The 23,072-nt window shown below is 43.8% G+C and overlaps 1 protein-coding gene across 1 annotated transcript in view; it reads left to right on the top strand.

Moving 5' to 3' along the window:
* The window catches only part of LOC124545757, a 214,109-nt gene that overhangs the window by 111,627 nt on the left and 79,410 nt on the right, over positions 1-23,072 (top strand). Inside the window, exon 5 of the mRNA XM_047124700.1 lies at positions 5,641-5,885. Coding sequence (XP_046980656.1) covers positions 5,641-5,885 — 245 coding nt within the window. The remainder of the gene's footprint in view (positions 1-5,640; positions 5,886-23,072) is intronic.

Below are 23,072 nucleotides of genomic sequence, written 5' to 3'. Positions count from 1 at the left end.
GATCCAAGTCTCTTTAGTTGACACCTCATTGGGTAACTAGCGTGTCATTTCTGATGAAAGGATGACACAACATCCGGCCTGCAAGCGGAGAAAATCTTCGATCCGGCTGGGAATCGATCATGGGCCTTCTGAATGGCAGTCAGGCGCACTGAGTACTCAGCTAAAAGGAGCGGACCAAGTAGTGTGACACCAAAGCCTTGCGCAAGTTTTTCATCTGGACGCTACTTGGGGAACTTGCGTGTCTTCCAGCCGACGACACCCGGTTTTCCCTAGAAGGTCACCCATCCAAGTACTAACCGGGTCTAGCGTTGCATACTTAAGTGATCGGGCGGGAACCGGTGTTACCAAAGTGGAAGGACGTCGGCCGAGACATGGCAGTACTAAAAGGTGTGATCCTATCTTTCGAACTGAATAACAAATCGTATCCTCGTTGTTTTAATTCCTGTTGTACTACTTCGATTTTCTTTGGGTCTGCATGACTTTGATAATAGGTTTTAAATCTACATCTGCCATAAAACAAGTGTATTTTGAAAATCTATACACGTGTGTGTCATAGAGCAATGTTTGTTTTGCTACACGTTAAGGTTTATTTTGGTTCCACTGAAACATAGAGTACTATCAATCTAATCCTGCCTTCACCATGTCTGCGAAAGTGGTCCAGTAATGTGCTACTAAGTGTTTCTATGAAACAGGGAGTAACGGGAAAGCAATAATGACACGCGATAAGTTTTGTATGCCACAGAAAAAGCTTTTACAATTGAAAGAAGTTGTTATTAACAAAATTTTACTTTGAATTAAAGGAGTGCCGGCGATTACACTGCGACTACCGTGCTTCTATCTGCATGCACATGACCAGACAGTTATAACGTTGTTGTTAGACGATGGCTGGGCGGTGCGCATCACCACTCTAGCTGCATTATGTCATCGATCAGTTAACGGCGAGCAAGTCTGACAGTTCTGACAGCTGCTAACCGACTGTTCACGCTGTTGTCGACTATTCTCCACGCGTATTCTGACCTCAACAAATAACTTATGGTACCCAATGCCTTATTCTTTCTCGTATAGGTGTTACTGATGACTTGTTTAAAAAGATTTTATGCAGGTAACTATCCAGTATGACTGTGACGGTAATTACAAATTTTACGACTTAGTTTCTTATGTGCAAGGATTTGATTAAGTTGTACAATACACATGAGCTCCACTGTGTTAGCGCCTGGAACCCTCCACTATTCTACTAACGGATGCAAAGGTGATACTTTCGCTTGCACCGTTAGAAAGTAATTTAAGAAAAGCAAAGCACAGCGTCAAAGTCTTCCTTGTAGTAATTACAATCATTAGATTCGTTGTTTCACACGGGAGTGCTATGTTCCTTCTTTAGGTAAGTTTACTGTTTTTATTTTCTGCCTACTGTAAAGTCAAGGCTTCTTTCAGCAAAATAGAAGAGGGGTTGGTAGAGGGGCAGAGGCAGTACCAGTTTCAAGTATTTGGGAGTGACTTTTCCGTCCCAGCATTTGCATTACGTCCAGCAGAAGCCTCCCGAAAACTTTAGTCAAAAACGTCGTGTGGGACCTATTCTTTATTCTGGGAGGATGTGTAACAGACAAAAACTTGAAACCCTAGTGTTTGTGAATGTGTTTTAGTTTGTTTATCGATATCATGTTCGGCATTGGCTGTGCATTAAGTAGTTGTTTTAATTATCACATTGGAAAAATAATGTTAGGTAACGCTTTGTTCATTTACAGTCTTGGTAAGCACTGAAGTTGCTTTGTCCAGAAAGATGGCGCAGTGGTTCACACTGAACTCACATTCGTGAGTACGACGGTTCAAAACCGTGTCCGACCATCTCAATTTAGTATTTCGTGGTTTCCGCAAATTGCACCAGACAAATGCCGAGACGGTTCCTTTGAAAGGGTGTCCATGTCGACCCTAATCTTTCTTCCTTCCTTCAAGTGGAGTGTGCTTCACTTTTCTGCGTTTGGTGGGGAACAGCGCGGCAACAATCTACGTTGGTTTGGTGGAAGTGTACGGCAACAATTCAGCAGCATGCATTACAGTGGTTAAGAGTGCAGTCAGACAAGTACGACTGATGGAAAACGAAGTGGCAGACTGTCTCTATTCGAAGAACCGGGAGTCATAAGAGAAGTGGAGACAATGGTGCTCAGACAATGGCGTAGCACAGTCGAGGCGAAAGCAGAAAAAGCGACAAGGAGTCACGGATCGGTCATCAGCGTTAACAAAATGTAAACACAGACTATGCCTTCAATATAAAAGTAGTTCGATAATTTCACAGTTGTCCAGTTACATCATAAATGTGACAAAGATACGAGGACCATTATAAAAATTAAGAACATTCCTTTCTATGGACATTGTCATCCAAGATAATGGAATAAATCTTATTTTTAACACATTTTGATACCTATGCATTTACTAAGCAGTCGCTTTTGATTTGTAAACATCTACCGTAGCCTCTACAAGTTCACCTCCTCCTGCGTACTCAGTTGCCGCAAAGTTGTTCAACCAGTCACTAACGTCCTCGTTCAGTTTATTTTCGTCTCCACAATGCTTTCCGCTGAAAAAAATCCTTCGATTTGGGAAAGAGAAGGAAATCGCTCTGGGATAAAAGGCTTATGCTGAAAAATTTCCCATTTACACAGCCAAGCAAATCCCCTCTCATCGTAGTCAAGTGAGGATGAGCGTTATCGTGAAGAGGCCCAACAGACCTTGACAACAACCCACGACGTTTATTTTCAACGGGGTCGCGTGGTCAGTGATGGTCTGATAGTAGACAGCTGAATTTAGAGCCCTCCTGTAGGGATAATGTTGGTGATGCCATTTTGTTTTCAAACCACCGTCACCAAGCATTTTAGTGCTCGGAATTTGATTTTTTTCGGATTTGTTGGGGATCGTGAATGCCATTCTACTGAATAGTGCTTTTTTTATGGACTTTCTTGTGAAACCTAGATTCGTCACTAGTAACATTATAGTTTAAAAACTCTACACCATTCTTATGAAATCGAGTGAAAGAAGTCAGTACGGTTCCCGTTCATTGTTTTTGTTTTCATCCGTCAGAAGTGGAGTAATCCTCCTGGGAACAAACTGTTCTGTAACTCATATCGCAACTAAAATTTTGATAAATAACTGATCGTGAAATTTCAGCAATGTACAAGCTCAGTCCATCAATAGTGAAACGCATATCCAGCTGAAATTTTTCCTCATTTCTAGATGTGACTTCATCACTCAAAGGTCGGCCTGATCATTCTTCATCATGAATAATCGTCCACCATCAAGCATGATGCACCAGTGTCTAACTGAAGCTTCTTGTATCACATTTCAACAAACGTCGATTATCTATCTGTAAATTTCGATAGAGAAGAGGCGGGGAAGGCGGAAGAGGAGAATTGTTAGACTTGTCAGATAGAAACGATCTTTACTTTAAAAATTATCGCCGTCCACTGTGGCCGAGCGGTTCTAGGCGCTTCAGTCCGGAATCGCGCTGCTGCTACGGTCGCAGGTTCGAATCCTGCCTCGGGTATGGATGTGTGTGTTGTCCTTAGGTTAGTTAGGTTTAAGTAGTTCTAAGTCTAGGGGACTGATGACCTCAGATGTTAAGTCCCATTGTGCTTAGAGCCATTTGAACCATTTTAAAAATTACCTTCGTAAATAGTGTCATAGATCAAAAATAACGTGAAATACCCCTTAAATGAAAGTAAGCAGCATCCACGCAATCTACATACTTGGTTCTCAGTTGTTACCGGGTCATTCTGGAACTGTTTTTTATGTCCTCAGTCCACGTGCTCCTTAATTTTCCTCTACGTCTTTGACCTTCCGTGCTTTCGATCACTGAAGGGTTTTCTATCGTGATATACCTAAAGTTTCTCATCTTCTTCACAGTATTTTGGCCTTGGAAGATTCCGTGATGAAGTTACAGACTTTCAGGGACGCTGGACAAGAATAAATACATCAATTTGAAGTAAGGGACACTGGTCTGGGAAGTTATAAGCGAAAATCGTTACGATACCTCTGACAGCGAAATACATGTACCAATACTGTAGTTGCTAAGACTGTAGGGTAGACAACATTCAGAGGTGGTAGTATGGACCAAAATAAGAAAAAAAGTCTGGCAAGCAAGGGTTCTAAAGTGCATACCTTAAGAGCTATGAGCTCTTGTTTATCTCTTCTACTGAACAAGTGCCTACAGCTTTTAAGGTATGTATTTTAGAACCTACGTTTACCCGGCTTTTTCTCTCGTTTTGGCCCTTAGCTGTGAAAGCTGGCTTCAGTCTGGAACCGCGCTGCTGCTACGGTCGCAGGTTTGAAACCTGCCTCGGGCATGGATGTGTGTGATGTCCTTAGGTTAGTTAGGTTTAAAAGTCTAGGGGACTGATGACTTGAGATGTTAAGTCATATAGGGCTTAGAGCTATTTTTTTTGTGGAAGCTGCCTGTCCTACAGTCTTAACAACTTATCGTTTCATATATTTGACTGTCAAAAATTTCAGAACGATTTCCGCTTATAACTTTCGACTCTGCCGTTTCCAGACCAGGATCCCTTACCTGAAACTATTACATGTATCCTTCTTCAGCTTCCCTAAAGATTTGTAAGGTCATCACGGGAACACCTTTTGTATTTCGTTTTATTTTCTCAGAGACTGTTTTATTTTTTACTCAGAGCCCTTCTCCAAACACACATTTCAGAACAATGGTGTTTATTTGGATTCACTTTTTTATGTCCACGACTTGCATTCTTACTATGGGAAAGTTCAGAATTTCAACCATTTTTGAGAATGAGAATTTCGCTCTGCGGCGGAGTGTGCGCTGATATGAAACTTCCTGTCAGATTAAAACTGTGTGCCGGACCGAGACTCGAACTGGGGACCTTTGCCTTTCGCGGAAAAGTGCTCTACCATCTGCGCTATCCAAGCACGAGTTCGAGTCTGGGTTTTAATCTGCCAGGGAGTTTCAAATCAGCGCTCACTCCCCTGCAGAGTGAAAATCTCATCCTGGAAACATCCCCCAGGCTGTGGCTAAGCCATGTCTCCGCGTTATCCTTTCCTACAGGAGTGCTAGTTCTGCAAGGTTCGCAGGAGAGCTTCTGTGAAGTTTGGAAGGTAGAAGACGAGGTACTGGCAGAATTGAAGCTGTGAGGACGAGTAGATGGTAGAGCACTTGCCCGCGAAAGGCAATGGTTCCTAGTTCGAGTCTCGGTCCGGCACACAGTTTTAATCTTCCAGGAAACTTCATTTGTGTTTTGGTTAGTAGCGACCTTTTCCTTTCCTTTGACAACGTCCTTAATTTAATTGTAGAGTAATTTTTATATGTTCTCACCTTATTTTTTGTTATTGCAGATCCTAAATATCTATGTTTGTCGACTCCCGCAATTATTCCTCATTTTATCCTCACATCAGTTTTCACTCCTGTAGTAAAAACTATTGTTTCTTTAAATTTAGCCTAAGACCAACTTTTTCAGTTTCCTTTCGTATTTTTCCATCATACTGCTATTGCATTCTCGACTGTCTGCTATAAGTGATTTGTGACCAGTAAGTCCTGTTAAAAGCCCCCTCCTTTAATTACAGTTTCCATATCTGTTAAACCTGAGACAGGATTTCAACTTAATAGTGGTATTTGGTGTATTGTTGTGACAGGACAATGCACTGCCCGGAACTAGAGGCACCAACGCTTCTGCTGTGGAGGAGCACACGGGCCCTTGGATAGAGCAGCAGAGGCCGTCGCTGGCCCCGAGGAACCGCGAGGAGCGGCCGCCAGTCAAAAACTCTGCCGGCACGGAGGAGGGGGCAGAGGCGGGGGCGGAGGACAAGGAGGCTGCGGAGTGGCGGGCGCGCCCCGGCAAGCGGCCCCCGGGCAGCGTGCAGCCCGCGCCGCTGCTGCCGCCCTCGGACCGCAGCCGCTCGCCGCCCCCGCCGCCCCCACCCAAGAAGAAGCAGGCCACGACGCCGACCCCGCCGCACACCGTCGCCGACTCCAGGGTGCCGGCTGATGGCGGTCACGACGCCTCCACCACGACAGTAGCCAGTACCGCGACTGGCGCCAGGACGACGCCACCGCCCACCACGTGAGTTGATCAGCATTCGCACAGGTAACTAAAGTGACGTCGCAACATCGTGCAGTGGCACCTTGAGATGGGGTGCCTACAAGTAATTTGGCCCGTAGCTACGAAGGCCGCGTGATAGGGAACGGACAGCCGTAGGGGCGGGTGTTCCGTTGCATGCGGTAGTACTGTTGGTGAGATAATACACTACTGGTCATTAAAATTGCTACGCCACGAAGATGACGTGCTACAGACGCGAAATTTAACCGACAGGAAGAAAGATGCTGTCATATGCAAATGATTAGCTTTTCAGAGCATTCCCACAAGGTTGGCGCCGGTGGCGGCACCTACGACGTGCTGACATGAGGAAAGTTTCCAAACCGATTTCTCATACACAAACAGCAGTTGACCGGCGTTGCCTGGTGAAACGTTGTTGTGATGTCTGGTGCAATGAGGAGAAATACGTACCATCACGTTTCCGACTTTGATAAAGGTCGGATTGTAGCCTATAGCGAATGCGGTATATCGTATCGCGACACTGCTGCTCGCGTTGGTCGAGATCCAATAACTCTTAGCAGAATATGGAATCGCTGGCTTCAGGAGGGTAATACGGAACGCCGTACTGGATCCCAACGGCCTCGTATCACTAGCAGTCGAGATGACAGGCATCTTATCCGCATGGCTGTAACGGATCGTGCAGCCACGTCTCGATCCCTGAGTCAACAGATGGGGACGTTTGCAAGACAACAGCTATCTGCACGAACAGTTGGACGACGTTTGCAGCAGCATGGACTATCAGCTCGGAGACCGTGGCTGCGGTTACCCTTGAATTGCATCACAGACAGGAGCGCCTGCGATGGTGTACTCAACGACGAAGCTGGGTGCACGAATGGCAAAACGTCATTTTTTCGGATGAATCCGGGTTCTGTTCACAGCATCATGATGGTCAAATGGTTCAAATGGCTCTGAGCACTATGGGACTTAACTACTGAGGTCATCAGTCCCCTAGAACTTAGAACTACTTAAACCTAACTAACCTAAGGACATCACACACATCCATGCCCGAGGCAGGATTCGAACATGCGACCGTAGCGGTCACGCGGTTCCAAACTGACGCGCTTAGAACCGCACGGCCACACCGGCCGGCTCATGATGGTCGAATCAGTGTTTGGCGACATCACGGTGAACGCACATTGGAAGGGTGTATTCGTCATCGCCATACTGGCGTTTCACCCGGCGTGATGGTATGGGTTGCCATTGGTTAAACGTCTCGGTCACCTCTTGTTCGCATTGACGGCACTTTGAACAGTGGACGTTACATTTCAGATGTGTTACGACCCGTGGCTCTACCCTTCATTCGATCCCTGCGAAACCCTACATTTCATGAGGATAATGCACGACCGCATGTTGCAGGTCCTGTACGGGCCTTTCTGGACACAGAAAATGTTCGACTGCTGCCCTGGCCAGCACAATCTCCAGATCTCTGACCAACTGAAAACGTCTGCTCAGTGGTGGCCGAGCAACTGGCTCGTCACAATACGCCAGTCACTACTCTTGATGAGCTATGGTATCATCTTGAAGCTGCATGGGCAGTTATACCAGAACACGCCATCCAAGCTCTGTTTGAATTAATGCCCAGGCGTATCAAGGCCGTTATTACTGCCAGAGGTGCTTGTTCTGGGTACTGATTTCTCAGGATCTATGCACCCAAATTGCGTGAAAGTGTAATCACATGTCAGTTCTAGTATAATATATCTGTCCAATGAATACCCGTTTATCATCTGCATTCCTTCTTGGTGTAGCAATTTTAATGGCCTGTAGTGTATGTCTCAGAACAGCAAAGTGATTCGCAGCAAGTTGTTTACTAAAGAGCGGCGACAGCAACAGCCGACAAGAGAAAAGGCTTGCGAACGAGAATTACGGCCGCTGACATTCACTACCTGATCAAATGTATCCTAACACCCCTGAGTAACAGGAAATCGAGCACTAGAAGTCACAACAGGCGCACCCGCAGATATAAAAGGAGGCGTGCAGTATTGTGTCGTCAGTTCGCTACGGGCACAAACCCGTCATTAGTCCCACTTCCCGTCCAAACTATCGCAGAGGATTTTTCCCCATGGCACTTTTTTGCTCAACCCTTAAAACCGCTACCGTTCAATCATTTTCTGTCAACTATCTTCCGGTGAGACCGTATTGGTGAGTGATGGTGCTCGGACATAGAGACAACACCGCAGACCTGCATCCTGTGACTCCTACAGTTGAATACTAAACACACTGTAGAGATAGCAGTAGAACTTTATGTGATGGACATCAGGCTACGAGTAGTGCAGGCATGGAAGGGCTCTACGCCGGCCGATGTGGCCGAGCGGTTCTAGGCGCTTCAGTCTGGAAACGCGTGACCGTTACGGTCGCAGGTTCGAATCCTGCCTCGGGCAAGGATGTGTGTGTTTTCCTTAGGTTAGTTAGGTTTAATCCTTAGGTTAGTCAGTGCTTAGAGCCATTTAAATCGACTGTTGAGGAAAGTACGCTGCTATTCCTCCACAGACATTCGGAGACCTCTCTCAAAGTATCCTAGCAGAGTTATAGCCGTCATGGAGGCGGAGTGTGGACACTCCCCAAATTATCTGTTTTAGTGACCTGCTGAATGTTTAATAATATGTGAAAATAAAGTCTGCAGTTAATAGCGAAAGTGTACACCAAAGTCAAAAGACTATTTCAGTACCACAAGGTGTACACAGTATTCGCAATTAACTGATGACGTGCAGAAGAATTCAGTTCTACATTGTGTAACCATTTATGCCATGGCGATGTAGGGCAGGTAAAGGTTTACCGACAACATCGCCCGTTCCCGTGTCTAACTGTCCATCGCTTTGTTCTTCTGTTGCAGGCCTACTCATAGAGAGTACTAAGCTACAGCTAGCGAGTCTGCGTACAACCAATAATCTGATAAGCCAGTAGCTTCTGATTAGGCTACTGGTTAGGAACATCAAGTGTGATGGATGCTTTTAACAGCCGAATTGCGCGGCTTTGCAGGCTACAACAAACTACGGTGGCCTCCCCATTGGGATACAGGGGTTGACTCGCCCAGCGCTAGGAAAGATGATGATGACGATGATGTTTGGTTTGTGGGCGCTCAACTGCGCGGTTATCAGCGCCCGTACAAATTCCCAACGTTTTCTCAGCCCAATCTCTTCACTTACAATCATGAATGATGATGAAATGATGAGGACAACACAAACACTGTCATCTCGAGGCAGGTGAAAATCCCTGACCCCGCTGGGAATCGAACCCGGTACCCCGTGCTCCGGAAGCGAGAAAGCGACCGCGAGACCACGAGCTGCGGACGCTACGATAGACAATGCGTTTCTGCACAGAGGCCAAGTTACATTGAGCAAACTTTAGAATTCACAAAGGACGCCACAAATTCTATCTAATGCCACATTATTCATTATGGTATGAATTGCGTGATTATTTAGTTAGACCCCACTCTAGGCCTCACTAAAGTAAGTGATTCATGGATTTCGTTAAGTTATTAACTATGTCCCTATGATACTCACCACTGAAGTGTAATAGTTTAGTTATGCCCACATCCTGCAACAAAATCTTCCTTCTCCAGACCACAAAGTCGACTCACCCTTCTTTCGTTATTTGACTTCCAAATAAGATGATTTTTTGGATTTCCCTTGCGATTAGTGAAGATCATTTTTAGCGCGTCCAGGAGATGGTTCTATATTTGGTCATAGTCTGTGAAATTGCCAGCGATGATTGTTCTTGCTCTGTGTCTATTGCAATTTGCCGGTGGTTTCCGTTAAATTTGTGCCATTTACAACCAGCGCAATGGCACTTACAACCGGCGCTTCTGGTGTGGGTGGAAAACAGCTGCAAGAAAATAATTCGTTGCTGTGAGAAACTAACGGCTAGACATGCCAGACGCATGCGCTCTTCGGGGAAGGCCTGCAGTTCTGGCGACAGCAAAGAAATGCAGGAGCGAGGTGCCTCCCTAACGGGTCTACCGCTAGCGGAGCTTCTGCCTGCTGTGATAAGCTTGTGGTTACCCAACTCCCACAGCCAGGCTGAACAGAACGAACACAGTCTCGACTTCTCACTCATTTCCTCATGAGGCGTCGGCTGAGATCGTAAATCACGCGCTTTCCGAGGGCGATTAGTGCTCACGTTGGCGAGGCCAAAGCAGCCAACACACGCATCTCACACAAAGAAAGAGCATCTACGTCAACATCTACATCAACATCTTCACACTTGAGTGCCTGCTGGCAGAGGGTTCTTCTAACCACCTTCACACTATTTCTCTACCCTTCCACTCTCTAACAGCGCATGGGACAAAATGAGCACTTAAATGTTTCTCTACGAGCTCTGATTTCTCTTATTTCATAACGGTGATTGTCCCTATGTAAGCTGGCGGTAATAAAATATTTTCCCATTCGGAGGAGAAATTTGTTGATTGAAATGCCATGAAAAAATCTAGCAGTAACACAAAATCTGTTCGTTTTAATCACCTCCAACTCGCGTATCATATCCGCGCCATTTTCTGACATAATTCGCCATAATACAAAACTAGCCACACGCCTTTGAACTTTTCTGACGTCTTCGGTCAATCCTATCCGGTAAGGATCCCATACCGCACAGTCGTCCAAACGTAGTGTAGACAGCCCGTTTAGTAGATCTGTTGCGCCTTGTAAGTATTCTGTCAATAAAACACAATTTTTGGTTTGCCTTTCCCACAACGTTATATGTGTGATCGTTCCAATTTAAGTTGTTCGTAATTGTAATTCTTAGGTACATACTTGAAATGACAGTCTTCAAATTTGTGTGATTTTTCGTTTGACCGAACTTTAACGGATTTCTTCTCGTGCTCCCATGGGTCTCACACTTTTCCTTACTGAAAGATAAACACTTTTTGCACCACACAGATACTGTGTCTAAACAATTTTGCAATTGATTTTGATCTTGTGATGTCTTTACTAGGCGGAAGATGACAGCACCATCCGCAAACAAGCTAAGAGATCTGCTCAGATTGTCTCCTGAACATTTTACGTAGATTTGCAACCGCAGAGGCCCTATAACATTGCCTTGGTAAATGCCGAATATCACTCTTATTTTAATAGATGATTTTCCGTCGATTACTACGTAGTGTGACCTTTACAACAGGAAATCAAGAATCCAGACGCAGAACTGAAACGATACCCCATAGGCAGGCAATTGAAGTAGAAGCCTCTCTGGAACGGTGTCGGAAGCTTTCTGGTAATCTAGAAATATGGTACCAATTTCAGATCCGCTACTGATAGCGCTGATTACTTCGGCCGAATAATGAGCTAGCTGTGTTTCACAAGGACGATATATTCTGAATCTGTGCTGGTTACGTGTCAACAGACCGTTATCTTCTAGGTAATCCATAATGGAATTATTCATGTTGTGAATCCAGACAGTTACACTGCCTGACAGAAGAAGTAAACACACAGAAGGGGTTGTTCTCTTTTGTTTCTCCCTCTATTCAAGCAACACTGTTCAAACCACACCGATTTAAATATCACGTATAGTGGGCCACGTAAGACGTAACACAAATTGGGAAATGGTTCAAGATACCAAAATGAGGTTTACGGCAAGTAGTTTTGTGGCGTTCCTAATGTTCTTGACTCCTGTATCAGACGAGAAATTGGAGCAAGTACGTTTTATTGTAAGGGCATTACATACTTTCTAAGTGACATTCGAAAACTCTTAACAAGACAGGTACACTGAAGAAATGTTTGGTAATGTTGACTTTGAAACTTTTTACCAAATCGTTCGAGGAACGTTGTAAAACTGAAAGTCGAGGCGACTGCAATTATCTATTGCTGCTTGTACGTATAACTTGGAGCTTGAATAAAACCCCACTTGGTAGTACTTACACCTTACTAGAACATTGCACTCACCTTGCCGAGTCGCTAGTATTTGAGCAATGGGGCTGCCTTTGATGTCCCGTGAAGGAAACCGAAATAATCAGTTGCCAGCTCGAATAAATTATGTTGAATGTCTGAATCTCTGTGGAGGAATGGCAGCCAGTTCTTCCTCAAGATCCGAATCCAGAGTAGGTCTAGAGAGACATCGACGTTCTAGCGCATCCGAAAGTTATATGAGAAAAAGAACGATCACAGCTATATCTTTAGAATGTCTTTGTTATATCACACGTCTAGTTTCGGCGGCACGTTACCGTCGACCTGTGGACACACCTCTGCCAAAAGAGTATTTGACTTCTTAGGGCCACGCGGAGTGGCCGCATGGTTTTAGGCGCCATGTCACGGACTGCGCGGCCTCTCACGCCGGAGGTTCGAGTCTTTCCTCGGGCATGGGAGTGTGTGTTGCTGTTAGCTTAAGTTAAAGTAGTGTGTAAGTCTAGTGACCTATGACCTCAGCAGTTTGGTCCCTTAGGAATTCAAACGCATTTGAACAATTTTTTTGACTTCTTTGGGGCGTTTCTGTGGGATCATTGTTACTAGCACCCGTGGGCTAGCTTTCATCAGGAGTCCATACTTGACACAGTGTTGCCTTTCACTGCACCAAAGAAATTAAATACTATTTTGGCATTAGTGGGACCTGAGGATGGCGGTAATGTGCCACAGAAACTAACAGTGCGACAGAATAAAGACATTCTCAAGATACAGCTGTGGTGACACTTTTTTTCATACATATAGTCAGCTTGCAACAAGACGGACATCCATAAATTGTACATCCCAAAGCCGTTTCCCAGGATTCAGGTCGGGACTCAGGACAGGCCATTACATTCCAGGAATGTCATTGGCTACAAACCATTGCCTCATCGATGCTGTTTTATGACAGGCTACATTGCTATGCCGATTCAATCACTGCTTCCGATATGTTTCTTTACCGTACACAGCACACAATGCCGTAACATATGTTGATATTCTTCCACATTTAGCGTCTTCTTAGGCACGTTATGTGCACCACACCATAACGACGAAAAACACCCTTTTATCGTAACAGCACCCTCTCTTCAAAGGTGATTCATCACCGCGAATCACTATTCAGTGGCGTCGCTCTTTACACCTCCTCAAACGTCACTTAGTGCTGACTGCGGAAACGTGTGGCTCATGAAGAGCTCCTCGGCCTTTGTATCCCTCTCTTTGTAGCTGCCTAAGCACAGACATTGAACCCCACTGGGTGGCCGCCCGGTCTCAGGCGTCTTGTCACGGTTCGCGAGGTTCCCCCCGTCGGAAGTTCGAGTCCTCCCTCGGGCATGGGTGTGTGTGTTGTCCACAGCGTAAGTTGGCTTGAGTTAGATTAAATAGTGTGTAAACTTAGGGACCGGTGACCTCAGCAGTTTGGTCCCATATTACCTTACCACAAATTTCCAAAAAGAAAACAACTATTGAGCTAGCTGAACTGCTGGTAGCACTTGGGAAGTCACGAGTGATTCCTTCCGCTGTTTTTGTGCCATTCTTTACATCCAGCCTACTCAACACTCGACGGTCCCTGGCCGTCAGTACGTATCTGTCTGCTCTTAGTTTTGATTTGACTGTCCCTTCCAATTTCCTCTTCGCAACCAGATCATCAACAGTCGACTTGAGCAGCTTTAGAAAGGCTGAAATGTCCCTAAGGGATTTGTTACTCAAGTGACGTCCAAGTTCGAAGTTGCTGACAGCTGTTCCCCGACCCATTCCGCTGTCACTGCTTCTCTACGGACAATACAATAACGCCTCCCCCCCCTCCCCAACTCCGTTTATAATGGCGTGTCCACCTCTAATGACATCTGGCGGTTAATTCAGGGTTCCACAGTGGTATCTGGATACTTTTAATCAACTAGTTGCTATTTGATCAACTAAAGGCTATTTACAATTTATACAGAAACCAGATGGCAGTTATAAGATTGGAGGGGCACGAAACGGAAGCAGTGGTTGAGAAGGGAGAGAGACAGCGTTGAAGCCTATCTTCGATGTTATTCAGTCTGTATATTCAGCAATCAGTAAAGGAAACAAAAGAAAAATTTGGAGTAGGAATTAACATATGTGGAGAAGAAATAAAAACTTTGAGGTTTGCCGACGACATTGTAATTCTGTCTGCGACAGAAAAGGACCTGGAAGAGCAGTTGAAGAGAATGGACAGTGTCTTGAAAGGACGATATAAGATGAATATCAATAAAAGCAGAACGAGTATAATGGAATGTAGTCGAATTAAATCAGGCGATGCTGAGACACTAGATTAGGAAATGGGACACGTAAAGTAGTAGATGAGTTTTTCTCTTTGTGGTGAAAAATAACTGATGATGGTGGAAGTAGAGAGGAAATAAAAATGTAGACTAGCAATGGCAAGGAAAGCGTTTCTGAAGAAGAGAAATTTGTTAACATCGAGTATAGATTTAAGTGTTAGGAAGTCTTTTCTGAAAGTATTTGTGTCGCGTGTAGCCATGAATGGAAGTAAAACATGGATGATAAATAGGTTAGACAAGAAGACAATAGAAGCTTTCGAAATGTGCTACAGAGGAATGCTGAAGATTAGATGGGTTGATCACATAACTAATGAGGAGGTATTGAGTAGAACTGGTGAGAAGAGAAATTTGTGGTACAACTTGACTAGAAGAAGGGATCGGTTGGTAGGACATGTTCTGAAGCATCAAGTGATCATCAGTTTAGTATTCGAGGGAGGCACGGACGGTAAAAAATGGTAGAGGGTGACCAAGGCATGAATATACTAAACAGATTCAGAAGGATGTAGGTTGCAATTGTTACTCGGAGATGAAGAAGCCTACACAGGATAGAGTAGCATGGAGAGCTGCATCAAACCAGTCTCTGGACTGAAGACCGCAACAACAACAACAACAACTACAGCGTGTTGTAGCTGTCACTGATCTCTACTTAAACTGAACATCGAACTGTAGCTGGTAGAGAGTACTGCCCTCGTACTTCTTGTCTTGTGTACTGACAGCATGGCGGACGCGAAGTGACACTAGAATGCGAAAGAAAATACATTCAGATTCTGTCCCAATGATTCCATTACATCATATATTCCTGCTTTCTGGGGTAGAAATAAATAAACTTTTTCAAAAATCGGTGCAAAAAAAACGGCGTCTCTTTTGCTGTATGATTTCAAAACTCTTGTCTGAATCGGACATTGACAGACTCATCAAACAATTGATTCTGCCCTATTTCGCTTAAGGCTTAGTCTTACATTCAGTTATCGTGTTCTAAGTTGCAATGGAAACTGTAAAAAGTGTTACTATGTAAGACAAACATTTAACTATGTACATTGAAATGTAAAGGACAGCAGTCAATATTAGAATCTGTAATTTATTGCAGATCTAAATTTCGACTGTAACGTAGACATCATCGGTGGATTACTAGAAGAGTCGTATAGATATTATCTTGTCAGAGCATAAACATGTGGCAAATGGCACTAACATTTACATGTCACATGTTTATACTTTGACATAGTTATGCCTATACGGCCCTTCTGGTAATCCACCGATGATGACTATGTTATAGTCAAAAGCAACATCTATAATAAATTACAGAGTTCCTAGATAACAGAACGCAGCATGTCATTCTCAATGGAGAGAAGTCTTCCGAAGTAAGAGTGATTTCAGGTGTGCCGCAGGTGAGTGTCATAGGACCTTTGCTATTCACAATATAAATAAATGACCTTGTGGATGACATCGGAAGTTCACTGACGCTTTTTGCAGATGATGCTGTGGTGTATCGAGGGGTTGTAACAATGGAAAATTGTACTGAAATGCAGGAGGATCTGCAGCGAATTGACGCATGGTGCACGGAATGGCAATTGAATCTCAATGTAGACAAGTGTAATGTGCTGAGAATACATAGAAAGAAAGATCCCTTATCATTTAGCTACAAAATAGCAGGTCAGCAACTGGAAGCAGTTAATTCCATAAATTATCTGGGATTACGCATTAGGAGTGATTTAAAATGGAATGATCATATTAAGTTGATCGTCGGTAAAGCAGATGCCAGACTGAGATTCATTGGATGAATCCTAAGGAAATGCAGTCCGAAAACAAAGGAAGTAGGTTGCAGTACACATGTTCACCCACTGCTTGAATACCGCTCACGGGTGTGGGATCCGTACCAGATAAGGTTGATAGAAGAGATAGAGAAGATCCAACGGAGAGCAGCGCGCTTCGTTACAGGATCATTTAGTAATCGCGAAAGCGTTACGGAGATGATAGATAAACTCCAGTGGAAGACTCTGCAGGAGAGACGCTCAGTAGCTCGGTACGGGCTTTTGTCAAAGTTTCGAGAACATACCTTCACCGAAGAGTCAAGCAGTATATTGCTCCCTCCTACGTATATCTCGCGAAGAGACCATGAGGATAAAATCAGAGAGATTAGAGCCCACACAGAAGCATACCGACAATCCTTCTTTCCACGAACAATACGAGACTGGAATAGAGGGGAGAACCGATAAAGTACTCAGGGTACCCTCCGCCACACACCGTCAGGTGGCTTGCGGAGAATGGATGTAGATATAGATGTAGATCTGTGACTGACTGCTGTCCTTCTTTACATTTGAATATTCAACGGTCGCTGTACATCACTGGTATTTAATTATGTCCATTTCCAAAATAAAATGTCGCAAACAATGTAGACGCCTCTTGAACGAAGTTTACATTGTCTCTTCAGAAATGCTTCTATGAATGAACTAAACAAATTCTCACTGATAAAATGTGCGTCTACTTTGCAATCCACAGCGAAGTACACTTTTACATTCATGAAACATCTCAAACAAAAATCGCTCTGCGACACATCCACCATCGAAGCTCCTGACTCTGCCATAACATAACACTTTTTCTCCCTCTCTGCCTCTCTGGTCGACAGCTACTTCCAACTCCTTCGCTCGTCCGAGCTTTACTCGATAATATTATAACTTCTGATAGCCACAGAATACATATCATATGTTTGGCATGCAAATATGGTCAAACTGATAGACTTTCGAATAAACTCTCAACTATACCAAGCAGACACTTTTCTCATGACATATATATTTTTCGTAACCACTTCTCATAATATGTACACTTTTCAAATTGTGAAGTTTGGAAAATAATAGAGGTATTTGAAAGGGAAAAGCTGCGAGGGTGGGCCGTGAGGCGTGATTGGATATGTCGGTAAGAGCGTCGTCCACAAAAGAAAAGGTGCTGGGTTCGGTTCTCGGCCTGACACACAGTTTCAGTCTACCAGTGAGTTTCAGTTAACAGATAGTTAAAATAGTGTTTATAGAGCTTGCGCCTGGAGTTCAAGTTCGTGGATGTGGAACGGATGTCATCTGTTAGCAGGACAAACATTATTCGTTCACATGCAATGGGACCTAACGATGGCAGCCCTGCTGGGTATTCGAAATCTGCCTCCTGTCAAAGTGGCTTGAAGAAGCAACTTCCCTCAGTCACTGCGAACGCAGACGGTCAAATGGTTTTTCTACATATCCGAAACCTATTTCATAATTTTTGACTCAGTGAACAACTCTTCATGCTACTCTCGTAGAGTTATTACAAACGGCAGATTTGGGAACATCAGAGCTTATCATCAGTATCTGATGAAGTTATTGAACGACTTTCAAAATTTGAAATGTTGCCATAAGCTACGCAGAGAGGTTTAATATCGCTTTAAAGGCTCAACACAGTAAGTCGAGTAAAAAGGTTAGAAACCATGTATGTATCATTAGGCGGTGTAATTCATTGCACGCAAATTGCCCAGACTCTATTAATCCATTTTTTGAGAATAAGACAACTTAGAGACTTCTGGCAAACTTTACACATAAAATGAAACCTTTTCGAAACTTTTTCTCGCTACCGCACCTCCACAAAATAATGGAAGGAAAAAAAGTTTATTGCTTACTAAGTTTTAGATGTCCATGCAGTAAAACTTCAGCTTCAAGTTCAAATGTTCAAATGTGTGTGAATTACTATGGGACCAAACTGCTAAGGTCATCGGTCCCTAGGCTTACACACTACTTAAACTAACTAACGCTAAGAACAACACTCACCCCCATGCCCGAGGGAGGACTCGAACCTCCGGCGGGAGGAGCCACGCGATTCGTGGCATGGCGCCTCTAACCGAGCGATTTCAGTTTCATGAAAAACATTTTAATCTACTACTTCTGTGTTACTAATTCGCAACGCATTTTACAGACTTTATGCACACATACAACTGAATGTACTTGCAAAATTATATCATTCTACGACACGTACGGCCGAGTGCACCAACTTCGATCGAAAGTTAACCATGGTAAAGTCTGCATTTAGTCCTTTTCAACCCAAAAATGTGGTTCAACGACCTCTATCAAAGTTGAACCAGCGAGCAGACTGCGGTTAAGTTTGAACGTGGCTCACGCCCCGTTTTCTCGAGATGAGCAGGGCTTTATGAGCGTGCAGTATTAAGACGGCGGAGCGTTTCAACGTACTGAGACCGACTCAAGGCATCGAATACCGTATCCTACACTTAAGGTGAACCCAGAAAGTTTATTAATTTGTGGCGCGGGATTAGCCGAGCGGTCTTGGGCGATGCAGTCACGGATTGTGCGGCTGGTCGAGTCCTCCCTCGGGCATGGGTGTGTGTGTCTGTCCTTAGGATAATTTAGGTTAAGTAGTATGTAAGCTTAGGGACTGATGACCTTAGCAGTTAAGTCCCATAAGATTTCACACACATTTGAACATTTTATTAATTTGTGAATCAAATTCACCAAGAGCAGCAGTAAAATCTGCCTCGACATGTGACCAAATTGCCTGTTTTTCTCTAACAGAAGGACCACACAACAATCGGAATATTGCAATTTTTTTATATTTGTGGTACGTGAAGTTCTAAACTCAAGACTACCTCTCACAAAGCAGTTCGATGCAAGCTTAGAAATTCTCGACTTATAAGTTTTCCTTCCACATTTAATATCCCGAAATAAGGTAGAAGCTAACGGCCTTGCCACAGTGGGAACACCGATTCCCATCCGATCGCCGAAGTTCAGCGCTGTCGGGCTGGGCTAGCACCTGGATGTGTGACCATCCGGTCTGCCGAGCGCTGTTGGCAAGCGGGGTGCACTCAGTCATTGTGAATCAAACTGAAAAGCTGCTTGATTGAGAAGTAGCGGCTTCGGTCTCGTAAACTGACATACGGCTGGGAGAGTGGTGTTGGTGTGCTGACCACATGCCCGTCCATATCCGCATCCAGTGACGCCCATGGCCTGAGGATGACACGGCTGCCGGTCGGTACCGTTGGGGCTTCATGACCTGTTCGGAGGGAGTTTAGTTTAGTTTTAGTTTTAGAAGTAAGGTAGAATTCCTTCGAAGTGAAGTGTAAAATACGAAAATATAGAAAAGTATTAATTTATACATTTTTATGACTACACACACACACACGTCAGATCGCGTACTGCAATGTCCATCAGTATTGACCAACCATCGTGTCATTCTTAGCCGACAGACGTCACTGGATGTGGATATGTAGGGGCTTGTTGTCAGCACAGAGGTCTCCCAGCCTTTGCGAATTTTTGGTGACTTGAGCCGTCGCTTCTCAGTCAAGTAGCTCCTCAATTGGCCTCACAAGAGCTGAGTGCACCCGCTTGTCAACACCGCTTCACAGACCCAGACGGTGATCCATCTAAGTGGTAGCTAATCCAGACAGCGCTTAACTTCAATGACTTGCCGGAACCAGTGTTACCACTATGGCAAGGGCGTCGGCGCTTTTTGACTATACAGTCCCGAATAACAATCCTTGGCAGAAGATCGGTAATCAAGAATTTTTCTTTGCAACGAAAACTGGATTTTTGTGTGATTTATATAGTTATATGAAGATCTTATCTGTTCTTTCGGGCATGTCCGAAAGAACAGATACCATCTTCACATATATATAGTTAACGCTCACCGGACATTTCACCATCTTCTTCTGTGCGGATGCACGAACAGCAATCGCCAGTAAAGCCGCGAGTAATGAGTATAAGGGGCAGGGGCACTATGAATATAGTGCGGGACAATAAGTTGCGAATGTGGGTCTCACGGGAGGCGTGCGACAAATAAGTCCCTGCAGTCGCATTATCCTCTGTGTTCTCGGTGGCTCAGATACGCCGGCACGGTAGCTCAGCGTGTTCGGTCAGAGAGCTGGTTGGCCTCTGTAATTAAAAAAACTTAGTGGAAGGATCAACAAATGAACTTTAACGGATGTCATGTGACGTTGTGACGTCCCCAACGACCAAACCCATCGAAAAAAAAAAGAAAAATGGATAGAGCGTCTGCCATGTACGCAGGAGATCCCGGGTTCGAGTCCCTGTCGGGGCACACATTTTCAACTGTCCCCGTTGACTTACATCAACGCGTGTATGCGGCTATGGGTATTCATTTCATTGTAATTTCATTTATATAGTTGGCAGTAAGAAAGCAAGAATTTTTCATAAAAACACCGATTACATGTATTAATTAACATATGTTTGATATATTTTATATTTTAATGACGTAGGTAATCCAACTGAAAAGAATAAACGACTCGGTACATTTTGTGTCGGAACTAGTGCTTCCGCTTCATCACTGTGTCACACTGTACTCCCTGACAATGTTATTATATGACGCATTTTTGTAAGTGTTGTATTGTACAGTGAGTCTCTGGAAACGGGATGGGCTCCACTGTAATTATTTATTTAATTATGAACATCCTTATCCCTTATCGTCATTATGTTGGTATAAATTATAAAAAGTGTGTTTGTTTTGATTGTGGATTCATGTGCAGAAAAGTTGTACGACAGAGATGCATGCGTTAGATTTGTTGCCAGCCTGACTTTAGTACGAAACTGATGAAGATGCACCTGTAGCAATAGAGTCTTCGAGTGTTGGTAGAATCCCCCTCCCACTCCCTCTCAGGGAAGAGCAGAGTGACCGATGAGGGCGCTCTGTCATTTTTCGGCTTTCCGTTCCTGGTCTGGCTAAAGGGTGACGGAAGTTGTGATGGGCTCCGTCATGCAGTCTGCAAAAGCTGAAGAGGATGTTAATGTTACTAATCCGTTCTTTATTAGCTAAATAATAGCCAGCCTTATGTGGTGACCAACTTTATAAGTGATTTTACAGATAAATTCAATGGTTAGAAGTCCGGTATTTTGTCGAGAGCGTGGAGCACAACAGAATCCTGTAACACAAAATCAATCTTGAGATGCCTTCTGCACGTTTGGTTCAATTTGTCTTCTGTCATGAATTATCTTGCCTTTAATGACTAACGTAAATTAGGTTGCCAAATACTAAACAAATTTTCTTTGTAGCACGGGCGTCATGAAGCATGTTTGCTACTTGCATGGCACAATAAATTGATTATTCAGTTGAGAATCTTTGGTTTCTTATTCTAATAATTTCAGCCTCAAAAATACTGCTGATAGGAATCGTAATTAGTTGTACCAATTGATGAATTATAATCAGTCAGAAAGATAGATCGTGCCTGACTGTACGGCAAATATCCGATATCTTCCTTGGTTGCTTGAGCCCTCTCAAGCGTTGTGCACATGTTAACAGTTTGTATTTCACTTAACAATCAAGTAATTATTTTGGACCGACCCCTTTTTTACGAAATTCCAAGCATTAAGCCAAGGAAGGTAGGAAAAGTAAAAGTCCTCCCTGGAAAGTAAGTGCAGTCTATCAATGATCTCCCTATGAGTTCGATCCAAAGAAATAAAGAACAGTCTGACGTAACTGAATGCAAAGAAACAAATTAGAAAGGAAATCGTTCAGTTTCTTCTCTTACACTGCAGCCGTCAGGTCTCCTATTTTCAAGAAATGCATTCGTACCGATCAATTCGAGAAATCTATCCATCTCGTACTTCGAAAAATTTTCTGTATTTCTTTTGTTTTCCATTTGGCCAAACATAAACGGATTGGCTGCGAGGTATAAACACCCTTTTGCTTGTTGGCGAAAGTGAGAGGATTAGAAATGACGATCCTCACCAGCGATTCTCTAGAAAACTTATGTTTCTAGGAGACCATTTGCAAATTCATTTCTCTGTTAACATCTTTGCATCTCCTCGGCACCCTTCCATTGCAATACACAGAGTCAAATGCGGTCAAGTGCACTGTTGGCTGACGATGGTTTGCTGAGCCGCGTTTAACGCTGGCGTACCGCAGATATTTTTAAACATGATTTACTTCCATCGTGACCACGGAACTGTGATTATCTTGCTTTTTGACGAGGTTGGCGCACTCGGCCAGAAATGTAGGAAATATGACATCATAAACGTTGAAATGCATCAAAAATTAGCTTTCCTTAAAACGAAATGTAAATTATCCGGATGTACTAATCCAGTGATTGAAGCTGTTCATACGTGGAAGAGTTATTTATTAAAAAGAATCAGGTATAGGGAGTGGGATTACCAATAATTTATAAAGTAATAACGCGTATTTCTAGAGAACGACATTTTTCAAAATCGTAATTGTGATTTGTTCCTTAAACCACATTCTGAATTTTCTGACAAGCAAATTATCGGGAAATTGCGGTCCGCAGAGTCGCATTGCTTCTTATTGACGGAACCAATTTACATGTCAGTCACTTGTCTGGAACCGCATTCCTGCACGTGACGTGGTATTTAATTTGTTGCTGAATACTGTCAGCCAGCGGACACGACGTCCTGAGAAAAAGCATTACTGCAGTTGGGGACCTACCCTGTTCGTACGAGCACAGAAACTAGTTCCGTGTTTTCAGGTTGACTGCTGTATAAACAGTACAACTGTGGGTTAAAATATCCCCTCCCTACTTCCTCCAAACCAAATTTGTGTTCTGTTCAGCTGTTAGGTGGCTTCGCATTTATTATATACCCAAGTTCCGCAAACCACTCAATTGCTCTTGGAGGAAAGGTAATACGGTATGTAGTCGTTCCTGTTCCACTCAGACAAATTTTGAGTAGAAAATGGCTGAGATTTCCTTTTCTTTTGCTTTCTTCGTACGTATATTAATTTTTGCGGATTGAATCAGTACCTTTGTTAAAGGTAATTGTTTGTTTCACCCATATCTGTATAGCCCTTATTCCACAAGGTGCTAAATTCCAACTTAATTT

The sequence above is a fragment of the Schistocerca americana genome, chromosome 8 (genome assembly GCF_021461395.2).
Source record: "Schistocerca americana isolate TAMUIC-IGC-003095 chromosome 8, iqSchAmer2.1, whole genome shotgun sequence".
NCBI lineage: Eukaryota > Metazoa > Arthropoda > Insecta > Orthoptera > Acrididae > Schistocerca > Schistocerca americana.
This window is presented reverse-complemented; position numbering and strand designations above follow the sequence as displayed.